This window comes from Melanostigma gelatinosum (assembly GCF_949748355.1).
Source record: "Melanostigma gelatinosum genome assembly, chromosome: 3".
Classification (NCBI taxonomy): domain Eukaryota; kingdom Metazoa; phylum Chordata; class Actinopteri; order Perciformes; family Zoarcidae; genus Melanostigma; species Melanostigma gelatinosum.
Genome location: NC_136636.1, coordinates 22,917,113 through 22,929,428, shown reverse-complemented (window position 1 = coordinate 22,929,428; position 12,316 = coordinate 22,917,113). Strand labels below are relative to the sequence as shown.

Genomic DNA, 12,316 nt, shown 5'->3' with positions numbered 1-12,316 from the left:
TGAGTTGAGTCTATTTTATTTTCTCCGATTTTTACAGCAGAAGATTCAAAAACTTGGAACCAATTGTTTATCTCAGCTCAACAACCCGACAAATAAGTAAGAAGTTTGGATCTCTGTATACCTGTCTTACATTAGCAGCATGCTTAATACCTCAGTAAACCGCCACATCGCTCTCTAAGCTCCATCATCCTTCAAGCTACCCTGTCAGATAATTATACAGCAGGATTGACAAATACATACGTACTATTTAAAACCCTCATTTTTCTTTTTCCCAGCACTCGGCAAATGTAAAAGCATCAGGGACATGACTCACAACTTGCACGTTATTACATAAATTGCCAGTTCGGCCTTAAATAGTGAATATTTTTCTTCTTTTTTGAAAAAATGAATAGCTTTATAAAACAACATTAACAATAATAATAAAATGGCATTGGTAGCAAGTCAGCATCACAAATACAACTCATGGTCATTCTGTTATGCTACGAGGGCAGATGCAGTGCAATGGAATTTCAATAGATATTTAAAAGTTAGAATCTGCAAAACATGACACATTCAAATACATATATATATATATATATATATATATATACATATATATGTATATGTATATATATATTTCTTTTATTTATATATATATATATATATATATATATATATATATATATTATTTCACAATGAGACACATTTTGAGCGAATGCAAACATCTGGTACAGCGGTTTGCACGTTAGCTATACATCTCATGAACTACAAGATCCGTGGTAATTCCTACCACTGAAATACAGAGGTGAAAGGTCAGATAACATGGGACAAATCTTTGAAGTCTCCATCAAAATGTGGAATGGCTTAGGTACAGCTACATATACATATTAATCTATCATCTCAATAAATTACACACTGGTTGGTTATCGTACACATGGTAAACAAGATCTCAAACCACAAGTTTCTGGTCATTTTTAATGCAACCATTTGTACGGAGGAGAGTCGTATCTGTAATCATAGAACAGTCTAGAGTCCCCGGGTTAAGTGAACGCTTGCTGGATTGTATTAGAAATCTGCCTGGTGTTGAGAATGAGAACTATGAACGGGAAACAGGGATCATCCTTGGCGATGTGCAGAACACGTGCAGTAAAACAAGCAGAAGGATCGACTGCATGCAGTTGAGGGAACGCTTATGAAAAAGAAGAGAGTCAAAATAGCCCCGCGATGAGGCCGAGAGCAAAACTAAACCCGAGATGACAGTCACACTTGGTGTATACTACAGGCGAGAGGCCTTTCTTTGCATATGGGTCATTGCATTGTAATGGGCGAAGCGCTGTTGGTCGTCGTCGTTCCACAGGAGGCTCCCAGGATTGGCACATGTATTCACATTTCAAAATGTCTTGTCTGGCGAGGCCCCCGAGCATGCCGCACATGCTCAAGTCCCGCGTCGAAGAGGCTGAAGCAGCGGACAAGGCAGAGGGGAGCTGCTACATGCCGTCACGCAATGTCACAGGACTCCCAAAAAAGAGCTAAAGACAAACGTGGACATGGTCCAAAGGTAATAAAAGTGGCACCATGTCGCACTTCTCTGTTTTATGGAAGAACTCAGAAAAACAATCCGCTGAGGGTGCTGCTAAGTATTCTTAATATGCTATCACAAAGGGTCACGAAGGACCTCTGTCTTGGAGAGGATTTTGACTGAGCTGGGCACTTTCCAAGAGCCGGGGCTAACAGGTCCCTTTGGGCTCTGCGGGGTCCCTGGAGAGCTGTTTATGGAGGCCACAGAGTCTTCTCTACCACTGACTTCTTTGGAGTAAGAAAACATGTCTTCTCTTTCTTTGGCCTCTCTTGGGGAAACTACGGAACCTTTTCTACCCCACATTTCTTTCAAAGACAACAGTGATTCTCTTTTCTTGGTGGTTTCTTTACTTGTGTTCCTGTCTTCTGTGGATTTGGTCTTCCCATTAGCATCTATCTGCCCTGAGTCTTTGCCTGTCCCTTTCTCCCCCTCTCTGACTGTATGAGGAGATGGCCTGTGGGAGTGAGACTCTCCCGCCACCCTTCTTTTGAAACTTTCTTGCTCACGGACAGGCCTGGTCTGCTCTACTCTGCCTTCCATCTCCCGCCTTCGTGAATGTCTCCTGATCTCAAGATTCCCCCCTTTGCCGTTTTTCTTTTCATGATCCAAGCTCTCCCTGCTGGAAGAATCTTTTAATCTCCTCTGAGGGCCTCGTTGATGCTCTGCCAGCTGCATTGTCAAAGCCACTTGCTCTCCAGCTTGAGGAGACTTCCCAGGGCTTGTGGATCCTGTTTTTGTCTGCGTCTGAGACATCCTGTTCCTGCTCAGTGTTTCTTCCTTTGCCGGACTCTCAGTCTTTTTGGGTCTGTGATGTTGCTCTTTGGCTTTAGAAATCGTCTCCCCGGTTTTCTTTGGGCTGCTTAGCTCTCTGGAGTCTTTCATGGGCCTGGTCCTCCTGTAGAAGGTCACATGCTCAGGGGAGGCGGAAGAGAGCCTTTCTACCTCTTTGTCGGTCCACTCACCCTTCTCCTCCACCGAACTCAAACCCCCGCGGATACGGGGCCTGATGCCCCGTGGAGAGATGTTGCTCCAGCTGTGGGAATGTTTCAGTTTGCCGGAGAAGGGAGAAGAAGCGAAGGTGGAAGCCCCGGTGGGATATGGAGAGGACAGTGGTGATGTATCAGAGAGAAACACCTCTCCGGAGTAGCCTGTGGGTGAAATGAGTTTTTGATCGTGTCGACCTGTAAGAGAAGCACACATTTTACATGGAGACACCGTAACGGCACACAGAAATGAAAAGCTCACACACAAGATACAGAAAGTTAGAGAGAGAAATGAGGAAAAAACAGATTATACTGAGAGGTTAACAAAAAAAGGAGAATTACCAAGGTAAAAGAGAAGAGGCCAATAAAAGCAGTGAATATGTTAGTGTTGATGTTCAGTGTAGTAGCACACAGTAGAAGAAGTGGTACTACCTGCATCAGGGGCAAGAGAAGAAGAGTCAAAGGCAATTAGATGGTTAGAATTGAATGAATAAATAAAAAAGTCAATAAAGAAAGTACATTCAAATCAATACGGGCAGCATTCCAAAGTAGGTTCCACCAATTAACAAACAGATAAAGTCCTTATCATCAGCTGGGTGTTAGGATTTATGGATTCAACATGTACTTAACTGCTGTCGCTGGCACCTCCCTCTAAACACATTTAGTACAATCCAGTTTCTAATTTATGTTTTATTGTAAACGTGAATTGTGGCAAAGCCAGGCTAGTCGTTTCCTACTGCTTTCAGTTTCATGCTAAGCTAAGCTAAGCGGCTGCTGGCTGTAGTTTCATATTCAACAGGCAATTATGAGGCTGATATCAATCTTCTTGTCAAACTCTCTGCAAAAAAGTGAATAAATGTATTTCCCACGCTTTTCCTTTCAGGGGTTTATAATGAAACACTGAAAATACTTCTCAAAGAAAAGAAATGAGTATGTGTCATAAATAAATTATACTTGTAAATTTAATTTAGTCAACTAAGTGCTAATGTTGTCTACTATACTATCCTTTATTGTTCCAAAATAGGCTTTAAATTGAGCCATAACCGTCAAGGCACAAAGGCAGTGTGTATCAAATGGTGAACCAAAAGCTGAGAGGAAAACTTGAATTAGTCTGTTCTGTATGTTGAAACTCTCATTGAATAAACTGCGTGTATACAGTACGTACTGCCATCTTGAGCCAGGCCCGCCCCAGGTCTCAGCAGCAGTACCACTTTGCTTCCTCCAGCCTGGATCAGTTCAATAGCCCGTGTGTGGGAAATGCCACGTGCCGGCTCCCCGTTAATCTCCACGATCTCATCTCCAACCTGTCAGGAACACAGAAAAAAACGATTAACATACAGGGACACATCCAATCGAAGCTTAGCATACTCCGCTGTGCCTGCAGTCACACTTTCACTCAAACATACTGAATTGGTATGCTTTCACACACATACTGTACACATCAAAGTATCTCAAATGCATGTCACACACACAAGCACACACAGCTTTGTAATATCCTGGAGGTATCCTCTATTATTGGAGTTGACAAAATAACTTGTGTGTAAACATGTCAGTCTGTTAGGATGGAATCAGTTTTGACACCCCTCGCCACCCTCGGATGGGCAAAGCTACGCCCAGAGATCACAGTCTGGCAAGTCTTAGATTGATTTCCGCCAGGAGCTTCTATTCTGTTCCCTCACTGAACCGTCACCCCTCTCATTATAATAATCATAATAATAATGGTGTGAACATTTCATCACAATGGGGATATTCAAATTCTACTGAACCTCTTCCACGAACAGAAAATCTACAGGGTAGGTCACAGCGTGACCCTCCTGGAAACGGTCAGTGTCGTACACAAGCCCACTAAAGATGGATGGACAGATGGATGGATAGATGCACAGACAGACAGATAGATCTCAACATAACTGGCTAAATGCTCTCAGCATTTGGTGCGGGTATTCATTGTCCAGAGAGAAAGAATCTTAATGATTTTGGTGACCCCCTGACCTTTCCTGTAGCCCCACACCACAATCTAAATGTGAAGGAATTCCACGTGCATTCCTCTCGCTCAACTGTGCACACAAGATGCATCATCTTGACATTTTAATTTCAGTGTAATACTCCAAACACCTTCATGAACCCTTGGGGGTACTGATCTCTGATGGTAATGATCCCATGACCTTTCTTGAAGCACCCTGGAGGCCAGCTTTACGCTATAGCCCTACCACTGTCAAGACTCTAAGAACAGCAAAAGTGGCAATATGTAGCTCACTCCATCCAGTGGGAGTAACACAGTCGCGCTTTGGACGTTTTGATGAAGTATAATCCGTTCACAGGTCACGGGGTTCATTGGAACGAATTTGTTTTCAAAAAAAGTCACAAATATGATAAAAAAATATCAAGAAGTAGAACTTTTAAGTTTGTAACAACAATGACTACCAAAACAACTGTCTTCCTCTGTTCAAAGTAGATATGAGGAAATTATTAAAAAGAATAATCCCAAAAAGAAAGTGATGGACATTTGAATAAAAGAAGCACTCACATGGATCCTGCCGTCCAGCACAGCAGCTCCATCCTCAGCCAGTCTCAGGATGTACAGGCCCATGTTGTACTCTGTTCCCCCTCGCAGACTGAAGCCAAAGCCCCGAGGGCCCCTTTCTAACTCCACTGTCAGACAGCCCTGCACAGCATAAAGATGACACTCATTAATATGCGCACATACAGACAAACAGAGACATAACAGCAAATATATACTGGGCTTCATGAATAAATTCCGTGATAAAAACATTTTCATTCAAGGCACAGTTTTCTTCCGATGGAAGATGTCTTTAAAGACCCTTTTTGTTAACGATTGACTGTTTTTTGTTTGTCTGTGTCTGTTCAGTAAGTTGCCTCTAGATTAGTGATGTCTCGGAGTCTGGATAATTTTCTATTCATTAGAAATGTCATTAGTGATCCCCAGTCTTCTCTGAATGGCTTCATTCTTTGTTTGTATTGATCGGAGAGTAACATTATGTGAAATTCTAATTGGAGAAGGCAATTTATGAAGAAAGTGCAGAGTGAATGCCACGGTGGTGATGGTAACTGATGTGTGACTCCTGGGTCAGACAGATCATTTCATGGAAATTAAATTGAGGAGCACCTCCTCAAGCCCCTGCATTCTTGCTCAAACACCGAAGATCTGTGATGATGTTGATTTTTTCCGTTTGTGGAGTCAAAAATGTGAGAATGAGAGCAATTTAGAAAATTGGCACTGTCTGCTTTCATCCAGAAATGTCTGGTCTTAGTTTGCAATGAGTCAATACAGCAGGTTTTGGAGACTTCTGTATATGTGTACGTCTGTTAGCTTCCTACACCTTGAAGCTAAATTATGTATGAAGAGTGACAATTGTGAGACTGAGAGCAAGTTTCTGATTATTTTTTGGAAGATTTTACAGCTCTTCCCCACTCACTCACTCACTCACTCACTCACTCACTCACTCACTCACTCACTCACTCACTCACTCTTGTTTCTGAACATTCCATTCAATATCAAATAGCGTAAACATCTGAGAAGGTCATTATATTAAGTAGAATGAATGTATGAAAGATGTGGAACCATAGAAAGTGAATTGGATTAGAACACATAGCCAGCTGTCTGCGAGCTAGCTAGCTAGCTAGCTAATTCCACCATGCTGTAATGCTACACCGGTTACAGAAAATGAGCTGTCCGTTTGTTGTTGCTTTCCTTCGCTGTGACAAGAGTGCGTTTCATAATATAACTACTCCACTGCTTGTTTTTGTCGTTACCGCCAAACCTCACCTCAGTGAGTCTGCAACGGAAGGCGGTTTCGTTTATACGTAAGTGTAGCCCGCTGCAACGGTTGCACTGGCTACGCTACATTTGACCATCCTGCTACATTGATTCGAGTGGGAATGTCCGTACTATTCTATTTCTATGTGTGGAACATTTAAAATTCACAGATAAAGAGTTTTAAAATTCTGAACTTCTCGTCCATTCATTCGAATGCAGAAAATGTGGAATATTTATGAAAGTATGAAAGCTAGGAATGATAAAACTAACAGCAAAGTTATCCTCACTGAATCAAAGAATCAGTTTGAATTACGTTTCTACATTGGAAAATTGGAGTTGAATGACCAAAAATGTGGTGGAATAATAATCAAAAAAATGTAGAAGAATACAAGTGCTACCAGAATTCAAACCCAATGAACGCAGTATGCATGAACTCACTGCATTGTATGGAACAAAAAATAGCTTTATGTTATTGGGAGAGGGTGCTATACTGTAAGCAAACGGTCATAAAGAGGAAGATATAGTGGAAGGAATAAGAGGACTTTCTTACCTGGTTGGGTCCTGTCACACACAGCGTTCCCTGCTCACTAAGTGAAAGAGTTCTCTGTTCAGACCAGTTGACTCCGTCTCTTTTCTCTTCCAGGTCCAGGTTGTAACTAAAAAAAACCCCAGATGTATTACTGCAGTAACACCTGCAGTCAACAGTATGCTGCAGGCCACAAACACAAAAAGCCATTATGCAAAACTTAAAATGTAATTTAATGCTGGATATTAAATTGGGGCTTTTTCATGTGTTGATATTTTAATTTGTATGCTGTATTGTTCTTTAGGGCTGTATGTTCTGTACTGTACACATTATTATCTGTTTATGTTTATTACACCGGCGTCTTTGTTGAGAGACATTTTCTCTCGTCGTTTGCTCTGAGGGCAGCCCTCCCTCCTCCACGTACACACACTTTATTTCATGTTAAGTGTAACAGTGCTTTCATTAGAATTTGTAGGGGCAAGAAGCATTCTATTAATATTACCATAACCATTTATTTTCAATTGTAGAGTTCTAGTTGCATTCCCTGTCAGTGTACACCCTCCTCAGGGCAAAAGTGGGGGTGGGAGTCATAAGTCAGAGCACCAGCGGTGAAGGAGGAGTTGGCCATTGCAATTTAGAGATTAAAAAAACATAACGGCAGCACAACCATTTTCTCAGTGTGGCCTGATGTGGAAGTAAAAATGTTTTATAAAAGGTACATGTTGGTCACTTGGGGATATTTTCTTCTTTTAAGGAACAAATGGTGGGAGTTCGAATATTGACTTGCAAGATTGCCTTCATTCCCTTCTCCAGGGTACGAACCAAGGGCCAGCTACGCACAAGATGTTTGAACAATTTCAAAGGTAATTTTCCCTGCTGACTGTAGGCTTTGTGTTTTTTTGTGTGTTGCTTTTACTGTAATTCATTTCTTTTGAGTGGGAGCAGATGCTTACCGTTCATCCTGCAGTGCGGACCTTGGTCCAATGGCTCTGTGCAGGAGCGCTGGACTTTGTTTAGCTGAACTGGCTCCGGAAGGAGGACCCTTGTATTCTAAAAGGAATTTTGACATTACAGCCATCAGTGTAAAAAATGCCAATACACTATAGATAATCCTTCTACAACATATTCATTTCTGCTAAAGAAAAGTTCATCCTTTAATTCTCTTAAACAACCGGAATACAATTTAGGCTGCACCTATTTAGAGAATAATCAGACTTCGATATCCTACGAAATGCATTAGCATTACAGTGACGTAATATGTTAATTATTTGTCTTCACTCAATCAAATTTCAAATACCTCTATTAAGAACAAAATTCTTACTAAAACATTCATATCTTTTTATTATGCTGATTGGTTTGATGGCTGCAAAACTAATTTCCCCCTTGCAGACAATGACATTTAAAAATTGAAATCGATCGCAGGACCAACATGCCACTCTAATAACTGCAGAGACTCACCATCCTCAGGAACCACAGTGAGGGTGACGACACTGCCGGCTTCCTTGATAAGCTGAACAATGTCGTTGTGAGAGAGCTCAATGATGGAGCGCCCGTTGACCGCCGAGATACGATCTCCGACGTGCAGCAGGCCGCAGCGGTCGGTGGGGCTGCCGTCAATGATTCTACCAATTTTGTGAGGAATAACTGGAGATATGGAGAGAAATGAGACATTGAGACCCAGATAGAGTGGGTGTTGAGAAAACCTTGAACATCAATGTTGGATTATAATTTGAAATACAAACCAGCGAACAAAACCCCCGGTGAGTCTCCTTCTTCAGTCCACATATGACTGTCTAGCTTAAACACAACTAACTGCTACAAACTGTAATATATTATTTCTTGCCATGACACCAGGAAATCAGGGATAAAGGAGTCTTTCCATCTACAAATCAAAATTTCAAAGAAGTGTGCTGTGTTCATAAAGAAAATCTGTGCTCATAAGGGAAATCTTAAAATGACGATGCAGGATCTGAGGGACCAGACTCTCACCTCCGTACGGCGGTTTACTCTTGGAGGTGAGGATGACGAAGCCAAAGCCCTCCGAGTCTTTGCGGTGGAGCGTGATATCAAAAGACTCGTGGTCCAGAGCGCTGGGCATCGGCAGGCGAGGTAGCTTGGGAGAACCGTTCACCAGCACTGGAGCCATTTCCTGAGCCTCTTCCTCCGTTGCATCTGAAATAAACGGAAACGGATGCAAACAAATTTGTGTTTGGTGCAACTCTGTGTTGGTGTGTGTGTGTGTGTGTGTGCATTCCTGGGGTTTTTTACGAAGGCAAAGAAGTACTACAGAGTGCTGCTTCAGCTTTAGTAGCTGCGGGGGCGCAACGCCATTCAAAAACCTCCTTGTTGTCTTTGCTTGGATTGTAAACTAGTTATGTTTCCATCAGCAAAATGGCATCCCAAAATATGAGCCATTAATGAGCCGCTGCAGCAGGGCGGGGAAAAACAGCGTGTCGAGCCGGGATCATTTCACATCTAACTTTGCGAGTTAAGGATCGATTTCGACCAAAACCAGAGTTTCTGATTGTCGGAACAGTGCAAAGACTAACCAAGACGTGTTTGGTGAGTTTGAGTTAGCTTAGTGCGTTTTACGATGAGTTAACATGGCAATAAACCCCGTCTCAGTTCGGTGTAATAGAGAAACTTGAATTCAGAAGGTGGTCGCTTGTAATTTTCTGTTGGGGTGTAAGACCATTTCCTTTTTGGAAAAGAGAGCCATGTCAGATGCTGTTCTGCTCGTTACTCACTTCTGTAGATGACCTTCCTGCGTACAGTCAACATAACTTGGCCATTGCGGGCAGCGTTGGTCATCAGATCCAGCACCTGCTTGTGCGAGCGACCTTTAACTATCACGCCATCGATGCCGATGAGCTCGTCTCCAGCTCTCAGACGGCCGTCCTTCTCTGCAGCTCCGTTGGGCACAATGGCCCCAATGTACACCTGGGGGAAAACATTCTGATAGAGGGTTAGTAGGAACGCAGAACTGAAGAAATAGATAATTTAATATTCATTAAGGCACATGAAATGAATCCGCATCAACAGCTTTCTTTATGGTATCATCTTTCCATGATAGAGATTAAAATACAAAGAGTGTTCCATCTACTTACTGGCTGTTGTGGACCTTCTCCTCCCAGAACACGGAAGCCAAAGCCTGTTTCGATGTCTCTCTTTAGAAAAACATCTATGTCTTTGGTGTGAGGCTCTGTGGATGAGGTGAGGGATCAAGGTTAAAAAAAACAACTTCTGAGAACATCTGATGGCGTGTTGGTCTTCACTTACGTCTGCTGTCCAGCAGGGCTTTGGACTTCAGGTACATCTCTGTGGCATCTCGTTTGGGGGAGTCGGCGGAGTGCAGGGTGCTCGTGTTGGAGTGGTAAGGCAGGGCCTGGGGGACGAAGTCTACGATAGCGTCTAAAGACTCTGTGCTGGCCGTCATTTCCTGTCTCTGAAAAGAAATACATGTACCATCAAATGCTCACATTTCTTTAAGCATCGCTGTTTTTGAACATGCTAATTTACCATTAGATCGCACAATCTTTAGTATTCTCCTATGAAGGACATCACACATTTTATACATAGTCTCTACAGCTCATTATCCCGGACCGACTAGGTGGCTGAGCATGTGATGGTGATAGATTATCAGAAGTGGCAAAGGTCACTTTACTGGCTCTTTTTTTATTATTATTAATTTCTTCAACATAGGCTGTTTCCCTTTACATTCCTGCAATTGTTTTGAAGGCTAAGCAATGAGATTTTAATGTCATTTAAAATCCACGGGGGGGAACTACAGATTTCCCAGGGGCAGGCCTATTCAGGCAGAAAGGGCAACGTCTTTATCTAAAACGCTTGTATTAATAATACCACCATATCTAAAGAGGCTCATCCATGCTTCATTACCATTGCAATCCCCTGACAATAGCCCTAAGAATACGAATACTGAAAGGAAGTAATTAAGATCGTTTTTCAGAGCGAACAAAAGGAGGCGCCCAGAAACATAATCAACATTCAAATGTATTGCTATCATTTAATTCGAGGCAACAGAGGCTTTACTGGTTAGGCTGGAAGACAAAAAGCTCCGCAATTAAATTGTGGGATAAGTCCCAGAGGGGGAAACAATAGTGGGGAAATAGGAAAATATATGCTTTTACTCACAGGCTTTAGAGTCTTCACAGGGGACGTTTGACCTATAGAGAGACACAGAGAGACAACAGGAATACGGTGAGAAACTCAGAAAAGACTACAATCACTGAAGCACCGTTCCACCAGATGGCACTGCCTCTCTGACTGAGAAGCAGCAGCGGCGCAGCATAAAAATAAACCGGCTCCAAGCTGCTCTAAACTCAAGAGGTGTGTACTCACTAAAGAATGCTCCATTAGGAAACAAGCATCCATGTGCGATTAAAAGATACACAGGGAATATAAAGGTACATGTGCTGGAGTGCTCACTACATAGTGAGTGCATTAGAGATTCATGCATATAATTCAATGAGCGATAATTCTCTTCTCCTCTCTCTCTCTCTCTGTGTTCGCTGTACTGCACCCACACGTTCCATCGCAAGTGCTCAGATGGTTCCCTACAGGTCATCTCTTACAGCCCCCTCCCTCCAACACTCCCCAACCCCCCTTTCCTCCCACTCAACTCCCCGCATTAACTGGATTAACAAACACTCCTCTGGAGCCGGCAGCCCATGTGGGGCCGGACCAACACTTGGCTTGATGAGGGGTTAATGGAGCCTGATGGAAAAGGGGAGACGCAGCAGCATTTTTCCGCTCCACTTCGAAAATTCCCAATCCAGCATCAGGGTCATCAAAGGCATACAGAAAGGCGCGTGCAATAGGCACACACCTGCATCGCACCCACTCTTTTTCTCCCATCCTGTAGCTAAGCTCCACTCTTCTTCTGCACAGTGATGCCCACCACACATACACAAACACAAGCCAAAGGCCATTGTCTAATGAGGGTTAAAGCTGGCATTGGCTCTTCGGCCGGGGATGCTGGGTGAGGCTGAGCCCAGCTCTGCTTTGACTGTGGGGTCATGCAGTGGATCAGAGGAGTAGGACGTGGTGATGGTGGCACAGCAGAGAGGGCGAGTGGGTGTTTGGGAGAGGAGAGAGGAGGGTTGGGGCGTGGCCACGGGGTGGAGGCCCCTTGGGACTATCCCTCTATAGACATTTAGCCATGGCTCTGTAAGGGGCCATGGCTATAGAGGCATCTAGAAGTCCTCTGCACTCCGCTGCTGATCAAAGCCAATCCGGGGTTCATCGATTTACGCAGTGAATCCCCGGGGCGGCTGGAGATGATGTAGGAGGCATTTGAAGGGTGCCTGCCCTCCTCCCTCTCTCCTTTGGAATCAAGCACAGCCCCACGCTTATGTAATTCCCGCTCTCAGAATTGTAACAGACTGCGTTACGCCTCCATGGGAGACGTCATAAACAGAGCCGGGTTGAGTGAAGACACCCAGGAGGAATGCTCG

General features: G+C 43.3%; 1 protein-coding gene across 1 annotated transcript in view; it reads right to left on the bottom strand.

The window, feature by feature from the left end:
* Nucleotides 1-763: 763 nt before the first annotated feature.
* The window catches only part of magi3b (membrane associated guanylate kinase, WW and PDZ domain containing 3b), a 116,924-nt gene continuing 105,371 nt past the window's right edge, over nt 764-12,316 (bottom strand). The window contains exons 11-21 of the mRNA XM_079265964.1: nt 10,995-11,026; nt 10,122-10,287; nt 9,950-10,044; nt 9,590-9,797; nt 8,832-9,014; nt 8,301-8,486; nt 7,796-7,892; nt 6,867-6,972; nt 5,066-5,203; nt 3,707-3,845; nt 764-2,739 (exon numbers count right to left, since the gene is read on the bottom strand). Of these exons, the coding sequence (XP_079122090.1) occupies nt 1,634-2,739; nt 3,707-3,845; nt 5,066-5,203; nt 6,867-6,972; nt 7,796-7,892; nt 8,301-8,486; nt 8,832-9,014; nt 9,590-9,797; nt 9,950-10,044; nt 10,122-10,287; nt 10,995-11,026 (2,456 nt within the window). The 3' untranslated portion in view covers nt 764-1,633. The remainder of the gene's footprint in view (nt 2,740-3,706; nt 3,846-5,065; nt 5,204-6,866; nt 6,973-7,795; nt 7,893-8,300; nt 8,487-8,831; nt 9,015-9,589; nt 9,798-9,949; nt 10,045-10,121; nt 10,288-10,994; nt 11,027-12,316) is intronic.